Below are 17,295 nucleotides of genomic sequence, written 5' to 3'. Positions count from 1 at the left end.
CTTACTTGTCTTGTTGAGCGTCTTAACTCTTGAACGGGGTTCTGATCTTCTGCATTTGCAGGTGAGTGTATCACCTCTGTTTCTGCTTCAGAGTCGACTACTTCTTCCGCATCATTCGTAGCAGCTTCTTCAGTTGCAACTCCAACTACAAACGGACCACTTCCATTGTCTTCTATAGCTCCCCATGCCATATAGAACATCTCAGGCTCGCTTTGGACTTGCTTAACATCTCCCTTCCAATTCCAACGAGCCTTCTCATCAAAAACTACATCCCGACTTACTATAATTTTCTTTGAAGTGGGATTGTAGAGTCTGTATGCTTTCGATCCTGGCTCAATGCCAAGATGAACTGCAGCTTCTGATCTATCATCGAGCTTCTTTAAATGTCCTCCATCCTTCTTAGCATACGCTGTGCAGCCAAATACCCGAATATGTGATACACTCGGCTTTCTTCCCTTTAAACACTCATAGGGAGTTTGATTAGACAAGGCTCTTGTAGGCACTCTGTTAATCAGGTACGTTGCGTGACGCACTGCCTCTCCCCATAAGTAATTAGGCACACCCATTGCCTTGAGTATGCTGCGAGTCATCTCCATAAGGGTCCGGTTTCTACGCTCCACCACACCATTCTGTTGCGGGGTGTAGGGTGCAGTTAGATGCCTCCTTATACTGTTGTCATTGCAGAACGTATTGAACTCGTGTGAGGTAAACTCACCTTCTCTGTCTGTGCGTAGCGTCATGATCTCCTTCTTTAAGTCTTTCTCGACAAGTTTCTTAAACGCTTTAAACCTGTCGAACACATCGCTCTTTTCTTTCAACAAGATCGTCCACATGAATCTTGTGTTGTCGTCAATTATGACAAAGATGTAGCGGTTTAGAGACAGTGTCGCTGGTGAGATAGGACCACAAAGGTCTGCGTGCAATAGCTCAAGTGGTTGAGATGATCTAAACGCCGTTGCTTTGGGAAAAGACTGTCTCGCTTGCTTGCCTACCAAGCATGAATCGCAGAGTTGTTTTTCTTCTCTTATCTCTGGCAATCCAATCACCATATTGTGAGTTGCCATGGCTTTTACAGTCTTGAAGCTTACATGACCAAGTCTGGCGTGCCATCTCCATGAATCTTCCTCGAGTCTTGCGTGCAAACAAGTCGCTTTTCCTACTTTCAATTTCAACTTGTACAGTCGATTTGCAGTCCTCAATACCTTTACTAGTAACCTCCCTTCAGGGTCTCTTAACGTTAAGAAGTTGTTTTTCATTCGAACATCACAACCTTGCTCAGTTGCTTGTCCCAGACTCAAGATGTTACTCTTTAGCTCCGGGATATAGTAGATGTCTTGTAACAGCTTCTGCTCCCCTGTCTTAGCTTCAAACAAGATCGACCCTTTACCGTTTATCTCGACGAATGATCCATCCCCAAACTTTACCTTTCCTTTGACGTTTTCGTTTAGTTCGGAGAAGTAAGACCTCTCTCCTGTCATATGATTTGAAGCGCCATTGTCAAGATACCACACACCTTCTTCTTTCTCGTGAAATTCCAGCTTCTTTGGTATAACTTTCTCTTCGTTGAGGAATACTAATTCATGCATATATAAGGCTGCTTCTGCTACCTCTGTTTCGGTTTTGTTTAGCTCCTCGTTATCTTTCTTCTCGGTACAGACCGAAGCAAAGTGACCCTTCTTCTTACAATTGTAGCATATGATCTGAGAGTAGTCTCTTTTCTCTTTACTCCTCTCGCCATCGTTACCTCTACCACGTCCTCTTCCTCTGGTACCGCGACCACGTCCTCTGTTCTGTCCTCTGCCTCTTCCTCCATTGTCATATGACTTCTCTGAATTTGAATACAAAAGAGCTCCTTGTTGTTCATACGATTCAAAACCTTTGATTCGCTCTTCATAAGCTTTAAGTCTTCCAATTATGTCTTCAAAGCTTGTAGTTTCCAAATCCAATAGCTGTTCCAACGAGGCCGTCATATGAATAAACTTAGGTGGCAAGCTATTAAGAAACTTCTTCACAATCTTTGGTCCCTCAATGCTCTGACCTAACGAACTTGCTTTAGAGGCGAGTTCAGATATCTTCCCTGAGAACGTGTCAATAGAGTCTGTGTCATCCATCTTCAATCGATCAAACTCATTCATTAGAGTTAATAGTCGAGCTGATTTAACTCGTTCTGCACCTAAGTTCCTTGATCGTATAGCTTCCCAAATAAGTTTAGGGGAACCTAGGTCACCAACTTGCAAAACTAATCCTTCAGATATCGATTGAAACAACAGCGACGTAGCTATGTCGTTCTTTTCTTCATCCTCAACTCCAGGTTCGATCGCTTCCCATGCCTTATGAACGCGCATTAACACTCTCATCTTCATCGCCCATACCGTATAGTTTGATGTGGTTAACATCGGACAAACCACGGTGGTAGGCACACCATCTTTTACTTTCACCAAAGCTTTTGAATCCTCCATAATTCTATGTATCTAAGTTCTTCGATTGATTTGAACCTCAGGCTCTGATACCAAATAAAGTATTCAAAGACACAGGAATTATAAAACAGGTTCTTTTGTTTTATTTCTTTCTTAACTTTCTTTTCAATCGTTGTAGGGATCTCCTTACATTAGACCTCTATATATAGGACCTTCTTGACTTCTCCTATTACAAGTATATCTAGGAATTCTTATCTTTATCCTAAACATATTAAGCTATTCATCCTTATCTTCAATAGCTTGTCGAACAAGTAAACTTGAAGCTTATCCAACACATTTTAGGCATCCATGAAGATTATATTAATGGAGCTTCCATTGTCCACTAGTAGCCTCTTCATTAAAAAAATTGTCACCATGTGAGATACGACCAGGGCGTCGTGATAAAGAAACATAGTTCTCTAGTGATATTATGCTATGAAGCTGATTGCATAAGTTTCAGGATCGTGCGCTTCAAATCCCTAGTTTCCTAGCTGTTCTTAGCACTTCAAGTGCTTTTTTGGCAACTGCATGTGTGATGCCGCTGACTGTGGAGCCACCAGTTATTATGGTAGTGAAACATGAGTAATTTTTGCCCAATGATTTTTCTCCTAATTGTTTTTGAGGAGGTTCCTTGCTTTGTTAGAGAGGAATTACCATAGATATTCTATTTAGTAGCTTATTAAATTCCATCTCCAGTGAGATGCAGTCTTCCATTTTATGACTGGTCGTTGTGGAATTTGAACCGTCGGTTTGTATTCTGAGATGCTTCAGGTGCTTTCATCTTGGCCGATCATGAACTTTTTGGTCTCTTTTTATCTCCTTGATACCCCATATGATAGGAAACTTGACAATTTTATGAAGAGTGGATCGGAGGGCGCGGACCCATGTCGTGGATTCAGAGGCATCCTATGATCATGTTGTTAAGGGAGGTGCAGTCGATAACTATCAACTTTGTACATGTTTACTCCTTCTGCGTAGACGGAGAGTATGACTTCTCCTATTATTTGTTTAACCTCGCCGCTAAGTAGCGTGACTTTCCGGATCTAGCATTATTTTCTAGTCATAAATCATTGTAGGAATTCATGAAAACTTTATTAGTGGAGCTTCCGTAGTCCACTAGTGGCCTCTTCACCAAACAGTTCACCATCGTGCGAGATCCAAACAGGGCGTCCATTCCTAGAATTGTACGCTTCCTATTCCCGGTTTCTGGTGCTTTTCTTTGCAGATGCACGCATGATGCCGCTGAATTCGGAGCCACCAAATATTATGTTGACCTCCCAACCATATTGTGGTGGTGCCCGATCATATTGTGGTGGTGAAGCATGAGTAATTCTTGACAATTGATTTTTTTCCTCTTTGTTGTGGAGGAGGTTCTTTCCTTTGTCGGAGAAGAATTTCCAAAGGTATCCTTTTTTAATAGCTCGTTGACTTCATCTTCAGTGAGATGCAGTATTATGTTTTATGAATATGGTCGTTATGGAATTCACACCATCAATTTTTATTCTTGAATGCTTCTATTGCTTTCATATTCTGAGGCCACTTGACCTAGGGGCCCATCTGCCTCAGAACGTTGACCAATTCTGGTTTTAAGATGGAGAGATTGGAGATGTCTGGCCATGTCGACATTGCCATTGCTTCGGTTTTGTCTATGGGTGGATTGTGGTATGGTTTTTGAGGCGTTACATCCACGGATGGATACATTTTTCTGGTTGAAGAGTGTTATATAGCTATGCAGAGGTTCAGCTCAGTGTTGAAGGATTTTGTACATATCGTCGGACATCTTTTCTAGGTTCTACGAACTGGTCGGTTAGAGCTGCAAATGAATATATTGATCCGTTGGAAAAGTCGATGTATGATTTCAGAACTTGTCTGGTCAGAGTTGAGCCAAAACCCTTGCACATAGTAGCACCACAAAGTCCATTGTTTGTAATGGACCACGTGATTGTCTGGATCACTAGTTTCGTCGTACATTCTCATATACGGAAAAGAGAACTTTTTGGCATAATGATCAAGGCAATCTCGTCTGTGAAATGAGTGTTTGCGTAGGAATCTGGAGCATTTCTCATGATTGGAGGAAAGAGGCCAGGAAGTCTTTCTATAAATGATTGGACTATGTCAAATTTATTTGAGAAGACTTCTTCTTGGTAAGACATTTCTGTCAATATCCTAGCCGCAGCTGGTTCCTACATCTCAATATATGTATCCAATCTGTGTTGGGTTCGTCTTCTCCGGTCAGGTTAATACGATCAATATAATGGTTCTTTCAGTCGGTTCTCCATTCGCTAGTAGAGCCCGTTGAGTCGTGTTGTCTCCTCCATATGGAGTGTCCATGGGCTACATAAGTCAAACATGGGTTCAAAACATGCGTCGTTTCTTTCTCATAGTATTGAGGACTGAATTTTCTTCTCGGAGAACTAAGTTCTCGGCTTCAAGATGTGATAGCTTTTGTATGCTCTGCTCCATATACTTGGAGTATTCTTCCATCTTTTCTTCCAAGGTATGGACCTCTGAAATGATTTTGAGATTAACCGTGGGGGTGTTATTACTTTCTCGGGTGGAATTCATCTCAGTGATTTGCCTCAGCAAGGCTTCGAGCTTGCTTCATAAGTCGACGTTAATGTTGACCATGGTGGCCAAGGGTTGCTCATGATCACTTCTGATCATTGTAACGAGTCTTGTTTATCACCCTTTTCTTAGTGCCAAACTGCTAGGACAAAATAAAGTAGGACTCTTTGTGATACTACGGAAACAGAAGTAGTGAAATAAACTAAGAAGAATAGATCAAAAGTAATGTTTTATTGATCAGTAGAGCAGAAGTACATCGTATTTGGTCAGGAACACTAGTTCCAGCTGCATGGTGCTATGGTCGAGGTATATATATTCGTTGATCCCTCATTTTAGGGTTTAGGAGCCCCTTTTATAGGTCCTCGTAGTTGAAATCTAGGTTAAATCCTTCAATATCCTGAATTATATAAATGTGTCCATTTGGTAGAAGTTTTCCATTTTATCTGGAGTCAGAAGGAAAACGCGAACCGAAGGCCAAAAGTTGTTTAAATATGAGGAGAAGGTGGGCATCATGCTATAAGTAGAAGGAATTACTTCATGGATTAATTATTTCCAACTATAATTATATATAATATTTTTAGTTCATTAAGTGAATTTATGTTATTAATTGTCGTAAAATATAACATGAACACAATACATAAGAAAGTAACTCTCAAATAGTATTATAGAGATCTATTTTTCTAAATTTTTGACTTTATTAAAATATATTTTCAAAAGAATTTCTCTTTGATAAATCATGTTATATATAATATGTTTTCGTTTTAAAAATATTATTATTATATATATTATTTGGAAAGAATATTAAGCAAATAAATGTAACTGTTATAAAAAATTAATAATGGTAAAAAATTAAGGCAACAAGTACTAAATCACTTAATCGAAACACAAACAAAAATAAAAAAAATTTGAATATATTTGAAGATGAAATCACCTGTGATTTCTTCTTCCTCATAGTTGATAGAGAAGAAGCTGAATAGAGTAAGTTTTTTTTTGTGGTGTCCAGTTTGATTAATTTAAGTGACATATTTGGATTGACTTTGAAATCGTAAATTTCAGAAACTTAACTGATTACACGAGTTCGGTTACAATGAATGGAAGATGAGAAATGTAGATTTAGGTTAACGTACATATATATATATATATATAATATATTTGGGTAACTTTGGGTAAAATTTTGGATTTTGGATAAAACCGAGTGGATTCAGATATCCAAACTTGTTCTCGGTTATTTAGCAATAATTGTATCTAAACTGAGCTGTTTACTTCCGGTAGAGTTTGGGTGTGGTTATCGGTTATTATATCCATGCCTAATAAGGACTAGATTGAGAAGGTAGTAACAAGGAATTAAGGAGAAGGAGAAGAAACCCTTGCGAAACTACTACGTTAATTATAAATTTGACCAAAAGAATGAATGGGTGGAAAGGTTTAAAAAAAAACAAAAAAGCACTATATTCGGAGGCAAACAACTAAATGAACGGTGTAACAAGAGACTTTGTCTTTTCTTTCTCTCTCCGCCACTCATTAAAGATTTAATCACAGTAAAAAAACAGAAAATCCAAATCTCAAATCCATTTACTTTCTATTTTTACATTCTTCATCCCCACGGTGTCTTTGCGGATATTGTTCGGTACTATTACGATATTTTCATTTTTAGTTCTTACCAATCCTTCTTCCTTTCGCGTGTGATCATTAACTCGAGGTGAATCCTCCTATATCTGGTTAGTATCACACGCGGAATAATCAAAGATCCTATGGCATAATGTTTGGAGATTTAAGAGTGGTGTTTTTGGAAGAAGAAGGCCAAGAAATTTGGTAAAAGACAGCTGCTTTCCGTATCTCTCTTGTTTGTGTCCAAACAGGCTTTTTAATCACTACCGATCGTATTATCCGTTTCCTTTTTTTCCCAAGAGCTAATTGATCTGGGGGAATATTAAACAATTCGACCATTGTGTGTGGTTTCTCTCAATATATTCTTTTAAAATATTGCAAAAGAACGTGTTGAGCTGTTACCACTTTCTTGTCTTGTCTCTCGCTCTCTCTCTCTCTCTCCTCGTCTTTTAAACTTCCTCATTTTTCTTTGAAACCTGTGAATCGAGTCTTTCAGGAAAGAAATAAGTGTTTTTTTTTTTTTCTTCTCTTCACAGTAATACACGTGTCACTGCTTTGATCTTATTGCTGTCACTGAGATCCGATTTGTAGCTCTTTTGACATCCCTTCTTTCCCATATCTCTTTCTATCTCTCTATCTAAAATGGCACCAAAGTTCGAATGGTGGGCGAAAGGAAACAACCGCAAAGGTACTCCGGTGGTGGTCAAAATGGAGAACCCTAACAACTGGTCAATGTTGGAACTCGAATCACCGTCTGAGCAAGATTTTCTCGTGGAAGGCCGCCGTGAGAAATCTCGCAACAAGAACGCGAGACAGCTCACTTGGGTTCTCCTCCTCAAAGCCCACCGTGCCGCAGGCTGTCTCACCTCCCTCGGCTCAGCATTAATCGCTCTCGGAACCGCCGTGCGCCGTCGTATCGCTGCTGGCCGTACTGACACTGAGATCTCGTCCTCTTCTTCTCCGGCCATTGCCGAATCGAAACCGAGGTTCTTGTATTCGTGCTTGAAAGTGTTTCTATTGCTTTCGCTAATGCTTCTAGCTTTCGAAACGGCTGCGTATTTCAAAGGATGGCATTTCGAAACACCGAAGCTTTCGCTTCAGCTTCAGTTGCCTTATGGTTTCTTCGATTGGGTTTACACTCACTGGGTCCTGCTCCGTGTTGGCTACCTTGCTCCTCCGCTTCAGTTTCTAGCTAACGCTTGCATCGTCCTCTTCCTTATTCAAAGCCTGGACCGGCTCATCCTCTGCCTAGGCTGTTTCTGGATCCGGTTCAATAAAATCAAACCGGTTCCCAAAACCGCAATCTCCGATCTAGAAACCGGCGAGAGTGGATGCTTCCTTCCCATGGTTCTTGTTCAGATTCCCATGTGTAACGAAAAAGAGGTAACCACGAAAACAATTTTGTACGACAAAAATCTTAAATTGATTTTTTTATTTTTATTTGGACAGGTTTATCAGCAGTCAATTGCGGCTGTGTGCAACTTAGACTGGCCGAAAACGAAGATTCTGATTCAAGTTCTCGATGATTCCGATGATCCCATCACGCAGAGTTTGATCAAAGAAGAGGTTCACAAATGGCAGAAGGGAGGTGCACGAATCGTGTATCGTCACCGCGTGAACAGAGAAGGCTACAAAGCTGGGAATCTCAAGTCTGCAATGAACTGCAGCTACGTCAAAGACTACGAATTCGTTGCTATCTTCGACGCTGATTTTCAGCCTTTACCTGACTTCCTCAAGAAGACGATTCCTCACTTTAAGGACAATGAGGAGCTAGGTCTGGTGCAGGCGAGATGGTCGTTCGTGAACAAGGAAGAGAACTTGTTGACGAGGTTGCAGAACATTAACTTGGCGTTTCACTTTGAGGTTGAGCAGCAAGTCAACAGCGTCTTCTTGAATTTCTTTGGGTTCAATGGGACAGCTGGCGTCTGGAGGATCAAGGCTTTGGAAGATTCTGGTGGTTGGCTCGAGAGAACTACCGTCGAGGATATGGACATTGCTGTTCGTGCTCACCTCCATGGCTGGAAGTTCATTTTCCTTAACGACGTTGAGGTAATTCTATCAAACATTATTATTATTATTATTATTTGGTTACTCCATCGCTAATGTCACATTCTCTCTCTCTCTCTCTCTCTCTCAGTGCATTTGCGAATTACCTGAATCGTATGAAGCTTACAGAAAGCAACAACACCGATGGCATTCAGGACCTATGCAACTATTTCGCCTTTGTTTGCCTGCTGTCATTAAATCAAAGGTGCATAAACAAACAAACCTTAAAACGGTGTCGTTTATGACAAGTACATGTATCTCTAGTGTCTGATATATTTGTGTTTTTTTGTTTTGTTTTTGCAGATAAGCATAGGCAAGAAATTTAATTTGATATTCCTCTTCTTCCTCCTAAGGAAGCTCATCTTGCCCTTTTACTCCTTCACACTCTTTTGTATCATCCTGCCAATGACTATGTTTGTCCCTGAGGCTGAGCTTCCTGCTTGGGTTGTCTGCTACATACCTGCCACAATGTCTTTCCTCAACATCCTTCCCGCCCCGAAATCCTTTCCCTTTATTGTCCCCTACCTTCTCTTTGAGAACACAATGTCTGTCACCAAGTTCAACGCCATGGTCTCGGGCCTGTTTCAGCTGGGAAGTGCATACGAATGGGTTGTTACAAAGAAATCAGGGAGGTCATCAGAGGGAGATCTGGCTGCTTTAGTCGAAAACGAAGGAGGAAAGAAAATGAAACATCAGAGAGGCGCCTCTGCACCAGCACCAGAAACAGAGGCTGAGAAGAAAGCTCGAAAGAAGAACAATAAGAAGAAGAAGAAGCACAATAGGATCTATATGAAGGAGCTGTCACTAGCGTTTCTGTTATTAACTGCAGCAACTCGAAGTCTCTTGTCGGCTCAAGGAATCCATTTTTACTTCCTCTTGTTTCAGGGAATATCCTTCTTACTGGTTGGTCTAGATCTAATTGGAGAGCAAGTCGAATGACAGTGAAGAGATTGACTGGGTCTTAATAGTGCTTGTAGAGAAAACTTTGTAGAAGACAAGAACACAATTTCATCTGTATCACATCATTGAACATAGATCAGCTTCACAGAGGAAGGGACATGGTTATATTAACTGTTGGTAATATGTAAGCTTTATCTCCTTTAATTTTAATGTCTCTTTTGGTTTGGCTACACTTCTTTTATTCTTTCTCGTTTGTGGACAATTCTTTTGTAAGAAAGTTTTGTTCAAGAAAGCAAAATCATTTTAGATAAAACTCTGATCTGATACAACATATGGGTTTCATAATAGGCTATTATAAACAGTTTAATCATATATATCCGGACTAACACACTATCCATGGGACATTAGTCTCGCGTACCTAAAGTAAATGCTCTGTTATTTCTATCATTTACCTAAATGTCAAAGAAGTGTAAGTAACTTTAATATTACCTAGTGATGCAGTCATCCTATTTCACTTAGGTTTAGATGCACAACCAATAACATGTTGATTCAGTCGAGCAGTTTAACTATCCAAGTCAATATGCAATTCGAATCCAAGGTTCATCGCTTCCAGTTATGTCGAGTCTTGGGGCTTTACCATGATGTCTAAATGTGACTTCCTCTGAGTCATGAATCGTTGGCTCATCCTAGTTATGCATATATATATGAATTATTAGTTTTCAAGCGGATAATGAACATGCAAGAATATGTATGAATTATCATCAAATAAATCAAAAACAATCGGTAACACAGATACTCAAGGCGATCCAAACTTAATCGGAAAACCAGTGCTCAATGGAACTAAGCATTTAAGTCCACAGTCACACAATTATCATAGCCATGCATTTCGATAGAGGTGCAGATTAATGTGACACTTTATACAACATCTAAGTTCCCTTTCGTTCGATCCTCTTGAGCAACCAAATCTCCTGTCGATCAACGGGATATTAACGTGCCCCTACCATATCCTGGTGCATTCTTAGCTGTTACCGCATCTCCCTTCTCAACTCTCTATATTTCTTCTCTCTCAAACGTTTTCTTTGGATTTTTAGAAATTTCCTTTATAGGAAAATCAGCAAAGAAAATGACTAAGAAGCCCTATTTATAGGATTTCGGTCAAAAACTGCCTATAACTGCTTTTACAACCAAATGATGCCATCGGTCCATTAACCGGCCAACCACTTCACTTTACACATGCGTCCATAGGCTATCCAAGCCAAGAATCATATATCCTTCGGACATTTAGGTTATTAGTTCACATAAATAGCTTAGTTCCTCCTGGCTAAATTGAACCTGACAAATGATTTCCAAGCTCAGACATCCCAACTTGTTCTAGCAAAGTCTGAACATCCTGAGCTGATTCTACGCTTTTTCTTGACTATCTCTTGTTCCCCTCCTTTTATCTGACTAGCTCATTTATCCATCAAAGACATAACTGAATGCGACTTAACCATGGAATAAGTCTAACTTAGTTTCTTGATTAGTCCCTCTTCTTTGAGTTATGTTGCATATGTAGCTCTTCCACCAAATTTGATCTCACCTTCTCAAGTTTGTGCCCTTGTCTAGGTTTCACCCCTTTTCTAAGATAGTTAGACTCTAATGCCAAATCATAAACCCTGGCTTTGTATATGTGGCATGCGAATTGCGACACATTACTCTTTTAATCCCATGAGTTATAGATATCACACTCAAATCTTAAACGCACCTGCACACACTGAAAATGAGAAAAGGGCACAATTATGAATAGTTCAGTAAAGGCGATCCTACACATGATCACCAACACAAAGTACATACTACTAGACGATGAACATACCAAGCATATGTCATGTAAAATGTGCAATCAAATTAGATCAGCAGATGTATAGCTCCACTGAACCAATCAATCACGAACTACAAGTAAACATCTGCTCTCATTGTATATTAGTCAATCAAACAACAAAGTTAAACGTTTTTGTTGCGCCATCATATATATATCATATCATATCATAACATCATTTATTTATCAGAAGTATATATTTTCGTTCATTATTATCATGCAATATCTTATATCATGAAAACATGTTATCATGCACCACCTTATACCATCTTACATCATTCCTCATATCATTATTCAACATACTAAAAATTTTATTCTTACAATTTTTGAGAATTTTGTTGTAAATTATCAACATTTTGAAATATATATTTAAGAAATTGGTAAAAGAAACTGTTTAAATTTACAATAAATCCCCACAAACAAAATTCACTGAAAAATTCCATTCAATTTCCAAAGAGACATAAAAAGCTCATAAGAAAATATTTTTAAAAATCATTGAAATAATTCACGGAGAATATGTTGGTCGGAAAATTTGCCTAAAATAGACATGTTTTCTTGTTTCATGCACATGGCAATATCATTGGTAGCGGGCCGGTAAATGGCTTACTAAGCTAATTCACCCATAAATGAGTTAAATGGGTTCATCAAACTATTTGCTTAAATTGAAATTTGGGTCGGGTCGGGTAAACCCGTTTTAAAAATCGGCCCCCATAAGGCCCTAGGTGAAACCCTCAAACCTAAATGCTTCTTCTTCTTCTTCTTCGCCTCCCCCTCCTGAGTGTAGTACTTGCCCTACTTGGTCGGTCGCCATGCTCGAGTACCGTTGCAGCTCCGTTGATTGGAAGCCATCTCCGGTGGTAGCCCTAGCAAACAGCGCCGACGACACTCAAGTCGCGGCGGCTCGCGAGGACGGTTCTCTTGAAATCTGGCTCGTCTCCCCAGGCGCCGTCGGATGGCACTGTCAACTCGTACGTCCTCTTGTTCCGATTAGCTCTTTAGCTAAAATCGAATTGGATTCGTGAGTTGATTTGTGTGTTTTCTTATTTTTAGACCATCCACGGCGATCCAAATTCGAGAATCTCGTCCCTTGCCTGGTGCCGTGCTGGCTCCCAAGGGCTACCTTCCGGTCGTCTCTTTTCTTCTAGCATCGATGGCTCCATCTCCGAGTGGGACCTCTTCGACTTGAAGCAGAAAGTGAACCTCTCTTAACTTAACTTCCAGGTTTATCAGTTCTCCTACATTTGTGTTATATGTTTATTTTCTTTACTGTTCAGGCTGTGCTAGACTCCATTGGAATCTCAATCTGGCAAATGGCTGTTTCCCCAACTTACATTGATAATCGGATTGAGAATGGATACTCGAGTGAGAAGGAGGAAAGTGAGAGAGAAGATGATTCTGACTCAGAAGAAGAGTTTCATCATGACCACTCAGATAGGCTTCTTGCAGCTGCTTGTGATGATGGCTGTGTCAGACTGTACCGTATCTCTGACTTCAACAAGTTAACATATTATAGGTCATTGCCTAGAGTCAGTGGTATGAACTTCTCCACCCTTATTATAATTATCCCAATCCTCTTTCTTTTTTTTTTTTAGTTTACTTAGCCTATGGAAAAATATATTCGTAGGGCGTGCTTTAAGTGTTACATGGAGTCCTGATGCACAGAAGATCTTTTCCGGTAGTAGCGATGGGTGAGTATATTATATTTCATTTAATCTCCATGTTTACTGGTGTAATAAGTTCTAATAATGGTAACTGTTTCTTCTGTCCCATAGACTGATTAGATGCTGGGACGCTCATTCCTGTCAAGAGGTATACAGAATTACAGTTGGTCTTGGAGGACAGGGAAGTAGCTCTGAGATATGTGTTTGGTCACTTCTTTCTTTGAGGTACAAATGATAATGTTCGGCTTTTTAACATTGTTTCTGTTTTTTTTTTCTTCTTATAGCTGATGTTGGGTTCTCTCATGCTTACTTTATTAGGTGTGAAGTTCTTGTTAGTGGAGATAGTACAGGATCTGTCCAGTTTTGGGATAGTCAACATGGAACTCTTTTGGAGTCACACTGTAATCACAAAGGTGATGTTAATTCTCTTGCAGCAGCCCCCAGCCACAATCGAGTATTTTCTGCTGGTGCGGATGGGCAGGTATAATGCAGTACCTGTTACACTGTTTAAATTTTAGAATATGGTTGACTTTGGTATAAGATTATCAAGGTGGTTGTGAAAACCTGTCTCTAATGTAAATTTTTTTTGTTGATTCACCTTTTGACAAATACTTTGACCAATTGTAAAGAGTCCAACAGTACATGAACAGAAAAGTACTTTTTTTTCTGAAATAGTTTTTTTTTTTTTTTGTAATGGTGTCAACGTTCTAATTGTCCTGTCATCGTATCTGTAGGTTATACTCTACAAGCTCTCTGGTAGTACAAACAGTTCTCAAGATTTGAAGCCTTCTTCCTCTCAGAAATGGGATTATATTGGTTATGTTAAGGCTCATACACATGACATCAGAGCTCTTACAGTTGCTGTGCCAATTAGTCGAGAAGGTCAGAGTCTCTTCCGGATGCGTACCATAAGCTTGTTGGTCTTTTTTTGTTATTATATTATTTACTTACTCCCATTTTTCTGCAGATCCCATTCCGGATGATATGTTGCCAGATAAGAGTGGTGCACGTAAGCATCGCAAGAAAGGGAAGCCAGTTGACTTCACATACCATAAATGGGCTCATTTGGGTGTCCCGATGCTTATTTCCGCTGGGGATGACGCAAAGCTTTTTGCATATTCGATTCAGGAATTCACTAAGTTCTCACCACATGATATATGTCCTGCGCCTCAGAGAGTACCCATTCAAATGGTACACAAGTCGGTGTTCAATCAGACTTCTCTCCTCCTGGTTCAGGGTATTAGTGATTTAGATATTCTTAGACTTAACCTAAGCACTGATTCTAGTGGACGTGCCTCAACAAAGCCATTGGTTCGTGTTAAAAGTAGAGATTCCAGGAAGATCATATGCAGTGCAATCTCCAACACCGGATCACTTTTTGCTTATTCTGACCAAATTGGCCTCAGTCTGTTTGAGTTAAAGAAGAATGAAATTGCAAAGAGCCCGTGGAGTGTCAGTAGAAGACGACTTCCCACACTTCCGTTTGCGCATTCCATGATTTTCAGTTCAGACTGCTCTCGACTGATATTAGCAGGACATGATAGAAGGATATATGTACGTGTCGGAGTTTATGATTTAGTTGTATTGTTTGAATATACTCTTAACTTCTGAATCACATTTTGTTGGCAGGCTATTGACGTTAGTAATATGGAACTAGCATATACTTTTACACCATGTCGGGAGGAGCATGAAGGTGAATCTCCTCCTTTGGAGCCTCCTATAACTAAACTGTATACTAGCTCAGATGATCAGTGGCTAGCCGCTATCAATTGCTTTGGGGACATATATGTATTCAACCTCGAAACACAAAGGTTGAGGCTTTGTGAAGCTTTGCTGCTTAATTTTATTTTTGCCAACTGTGGTAAGATAGAATCGCTTTGACTTTGGTATTGAAGTTGTACTGTTTATGTTGGCTTTAACTTGACAGGCAACACTGGTTCATATCAAGGCTTGATGGTGCATCTGTTACAGCTGCTGGTTTTCATCCTTGGAATAACAATGCGCTTGTGATCTCAACCTCCTCGAATCAGGTCTTTGCTTTTGATGTAGAGGCTAGACAGTTGGGCAAGTGGTCGCTGCTACACACAAACGTTCTGCCAAAGAGGTATCAAGAGTTTCCTGGGGAGGTCATTGGACTCTCATTCTCCCCTTCTCCAAATTCATCGTCTGTAATAGTTTACAGTTCCAGGTGCTTGTTACATTCTGTCTTTAGCCTTGTCAATCGGCATGTATGTGATAGTAACACATTGCTATCTTGTTTGCATATCAGGGCGAAGTGTTTAATCGACTTTGGGAAGCCCGTAGAAGAAGATGAAGAAAATGATTTACCAAACGGCAATCTATCTAAAAGTCTAGAAGGTAAACTTGTCAACATGGGCTTAAAATTGGGGAAAGGTACAAACCGAAAACGTCGGTTAGAAGAATATCAGTTAGAGGCTAAGGGTAAAGAGAGAAAGAACTTTGAAATCTTACCCTCGAAGCACCCAGTTTTGTTTGTGGGTCACCTCTCTAAAAACTCAATCATGGTGATAGAAAAACCGTGGATTGAAGTTGTTAAGAGTTTGGATACTCAACCAGTGGACAGACATATTTTTGGGACTTGAAAGAGAAAAGGGGTTGTTTTGTCTGAAGAAGATGGTCACTTTTTTTGTCTGGTGAAGTAGAAAGGGCTAATAGAGATGTTGAGAGTGGAGAAGTAAACTGTTTACATCTTTTTTTTTTCATTGTCTTTTAATTATTGATGAATCCATATGTTTTGTAATGTTGCCACAGAACATGAATTTTTGTTCAACATAAGTTTGACTTTCTTTTGAGGCTCGTTTGTTCAAAGAAATTAGATTGCAAAATCAGTTAGCATGGTGTGCTGAAGTTTTTATTCACCTATCAATTATCTTTATCGCCTCAAAATAACAAATGAGCGTTGCTGATATAATCCTCTTAACAATCTTTACGTTTCTCAGGTGTTGTCGAGATGTTTGACACGAGATCATCGACTCCATCTCAAAATCGCATAACTTGCTTTATTGTACTTGAATTCACATATCAGTATTAGATTTATGGCTTTATTATGCCTAGTAAAGAGTACACTTTTTTGGCACTAAAACTAAGATTTATGGCTTTATTATGCCTAGTAAAGAGTACACTTTTTTTTGCACTAAAACTAATTTGTAATTAGCGGATAACTTAGAAAACTGTTTAATCTGAATTCAGCATATTCGAGATAAAAACCCAAATTCGATGGTGACTTATTTGAAAATCGTTTATTAAACAATAAAATATTTGATTAGAGGAGAAGAAACAGAGAAATTGTAAAGAGCTATGAAGTCAGAAATAATAAGTAAAGCTACGAAGCCTCTAGTTCTTATGCCAACTTCTAAGTGATTGTGAATGAATCTTTTTGAGATAGATCTCATTTATTTATAGCCAACTTTTCCCATTTTCCTCTAAGTCAGCGTGAAACAAGTTAGACATTCCAAATATAAAAATCCTCGTAACCGAAAAGGAAGATAAACTGATAATGGTTAAATCGTGGAAACAAAATTTTTGAATGATTTCCCGGAAGAGACATTAAAGTTGAGTGAAAAAAAATCATGTATCTGAGACTGAAGAAATTTCAATAAGTTATGTCTTGTGTGAAAGAAAAAAGAATCATAAGCAAATTGACGTCAATGATATTTACCCTTGCAAAATAACGATTTATATGATAATAAAAAATCATATAAAGTCTATTGAAAAGTATATACAAATGAATGATTATAAAAATTAGAAAGAAACAATAATAAAAATATAAAATCTCGTTGAAAGAGAAAACTATTTGAACCAGAAATTTATATACCAGAAGATGTAAAATAAATTGGATATAACTGAACTGTTGTTGGATGCCAAAAAAAAAAAAAAACTGAACTGTTATATTAAAGGAAGATGATAAAATTGATTGTGGAGAAGACATAGTCTCTTGTGGCAGATGTTACTATACATACAAACTTTTTATCCGTCTGGAATAAGGAAGAATTTAATTTATACGATCCAATGAAAAATGATAATCTCTAAAATATACAACCCCTAAAGGATTGATGATATCAAAATTATACTAAAAAATTAGATATTCTATCAAGTTGAAGAGTATACTATTATGGAATATCTGAATATTATAAATTTAACCAATATATCAATGTATATTTATCAAGGGATTATGGATCATTAT

At 38.8% G+C, this 17,295-nt stretch overlaps 2 protein-coding genes across 2 annotated transcripts; both read left to right on the top strand.

Annotated features, from left to right (window-relative positions):
- Window positions 1-6,610: 6,610 nt before the first annotated feature.
- Window positions 6,611-9,807, top strand: LOC106388457 (probable xyloglucan glycosyltransferase 12). The gene is made up of 4 exons (XM_013828533.3): window positions 6,611-8,012; window positions 8,079-8,678; window positions 8,767-8,880; window positions 8,979-9,807. The coding sequence occupies exons 1-4, from the start codon at window positions 7,272-7,274 to the stop codon at window positions 9,612-9,614; spliced, it is 2,091 nt and encodes a 696-aa protein (XP_013683987.1). The 5' UTR covers window positions 6,611-7,271; the 3' UTR covers window positions 9,615-9,807.
- A 2,338-nt stretch (window positions 9,808-12,145) lies between these two features.
- On the top strand, window positions 12,146-15,898 carry LOC106388458 (WD repeat-containing protein PCN). The gene is made up of 11 exons (XM_013828534.3): window positions 12,146-12,398; window positions 12,481-12,624; window positions 12,705-12,963; window positions 13,055-13,118; window positions 13,203-13,316; window positions 13,410-13,572; window positions 13,826-13,973; window positions 14,059-14,645; window positions 14,721-14,902; window positions 15,019-15,279; window positions 15,361-15,898. Exons 1-11 carry the CDS (start codon window positions 12,240-12,242, stop codon window positions 15,692-15,694), a joined length of 2,415 nt encoding a protein of 804 aa, XP_013683988.1. The 5' UTR covers window positions 12,146-12,239; the 3' UTR covers window positions 15,695-15,898.
- The last annotated feature ends 1,397 nt before the right edge of the window (window positions 15,899-17,295 follow it).

This window comes from Brassica napus, chromosome C3 (assembly GCF_020379485.1).
Source record: "Brassica napus cultivar Da-Ae chromosome C3, Da-Ae, whole genome shotgun sequence".
Taxonomy (NCBI): domain Eukaryota; kingdom Viridiplantae; phylum Streptophyta; class Magnoliopsida; order Brassicales; family Brassicaceae; genus Brassica; species Brassica napus.
The sequence above is the reverse complement of the archived record's forward strand: the minus strand, read 5'-3'. Positions and strand labels throughout refer to the sequence as shown.

Bases quoted from the DNA above. Each gene is read 5' to 3' on its own strand.
- LOC106388458 (XM_013828534.3), top strand. From the start codon at position 12,240: ATGCTCGAGTACCGTTGCAGCTCCGTTGATTGGAAGCCATCTCCGGTG. The intron at 12,399-12,480 runs GTACGTCCTCTT...TCTTATTTTTAG, and splicing joins TCGGATGGCACTGTCAACTC to ACCATCCACGGCGATCCAAA. The intron at 13,119-13,202 runs GTGAGTATATTA...TCTGTCCCATAG, and splicing joins TTTTCCGGTAGTAGCGATGG to ACTGATTAGATGCTGGGACG.
- LOC106388457 (XM_013828533.3), top strand. From the start codon at position 7,272: ATGGCACCAAAGTTCGAATGGTGGGCGAAAGGAAACAACCGCAAAGGT. The intron at 8,013-8,078 runs GTAACCACGAAA...TTATTTGGACAG, and splicing joins CCATGTGTAACGAAAAAGAG to GTTTATCAGCAGTCAATTGC. The intron at 8,881-8,978 runs GTGCATAAACAA...TTGTTTTTGCAG, and splicing joins CTGCTGTCATTAAATCAAAG to ATAAGCATAGGCAAGAAATT.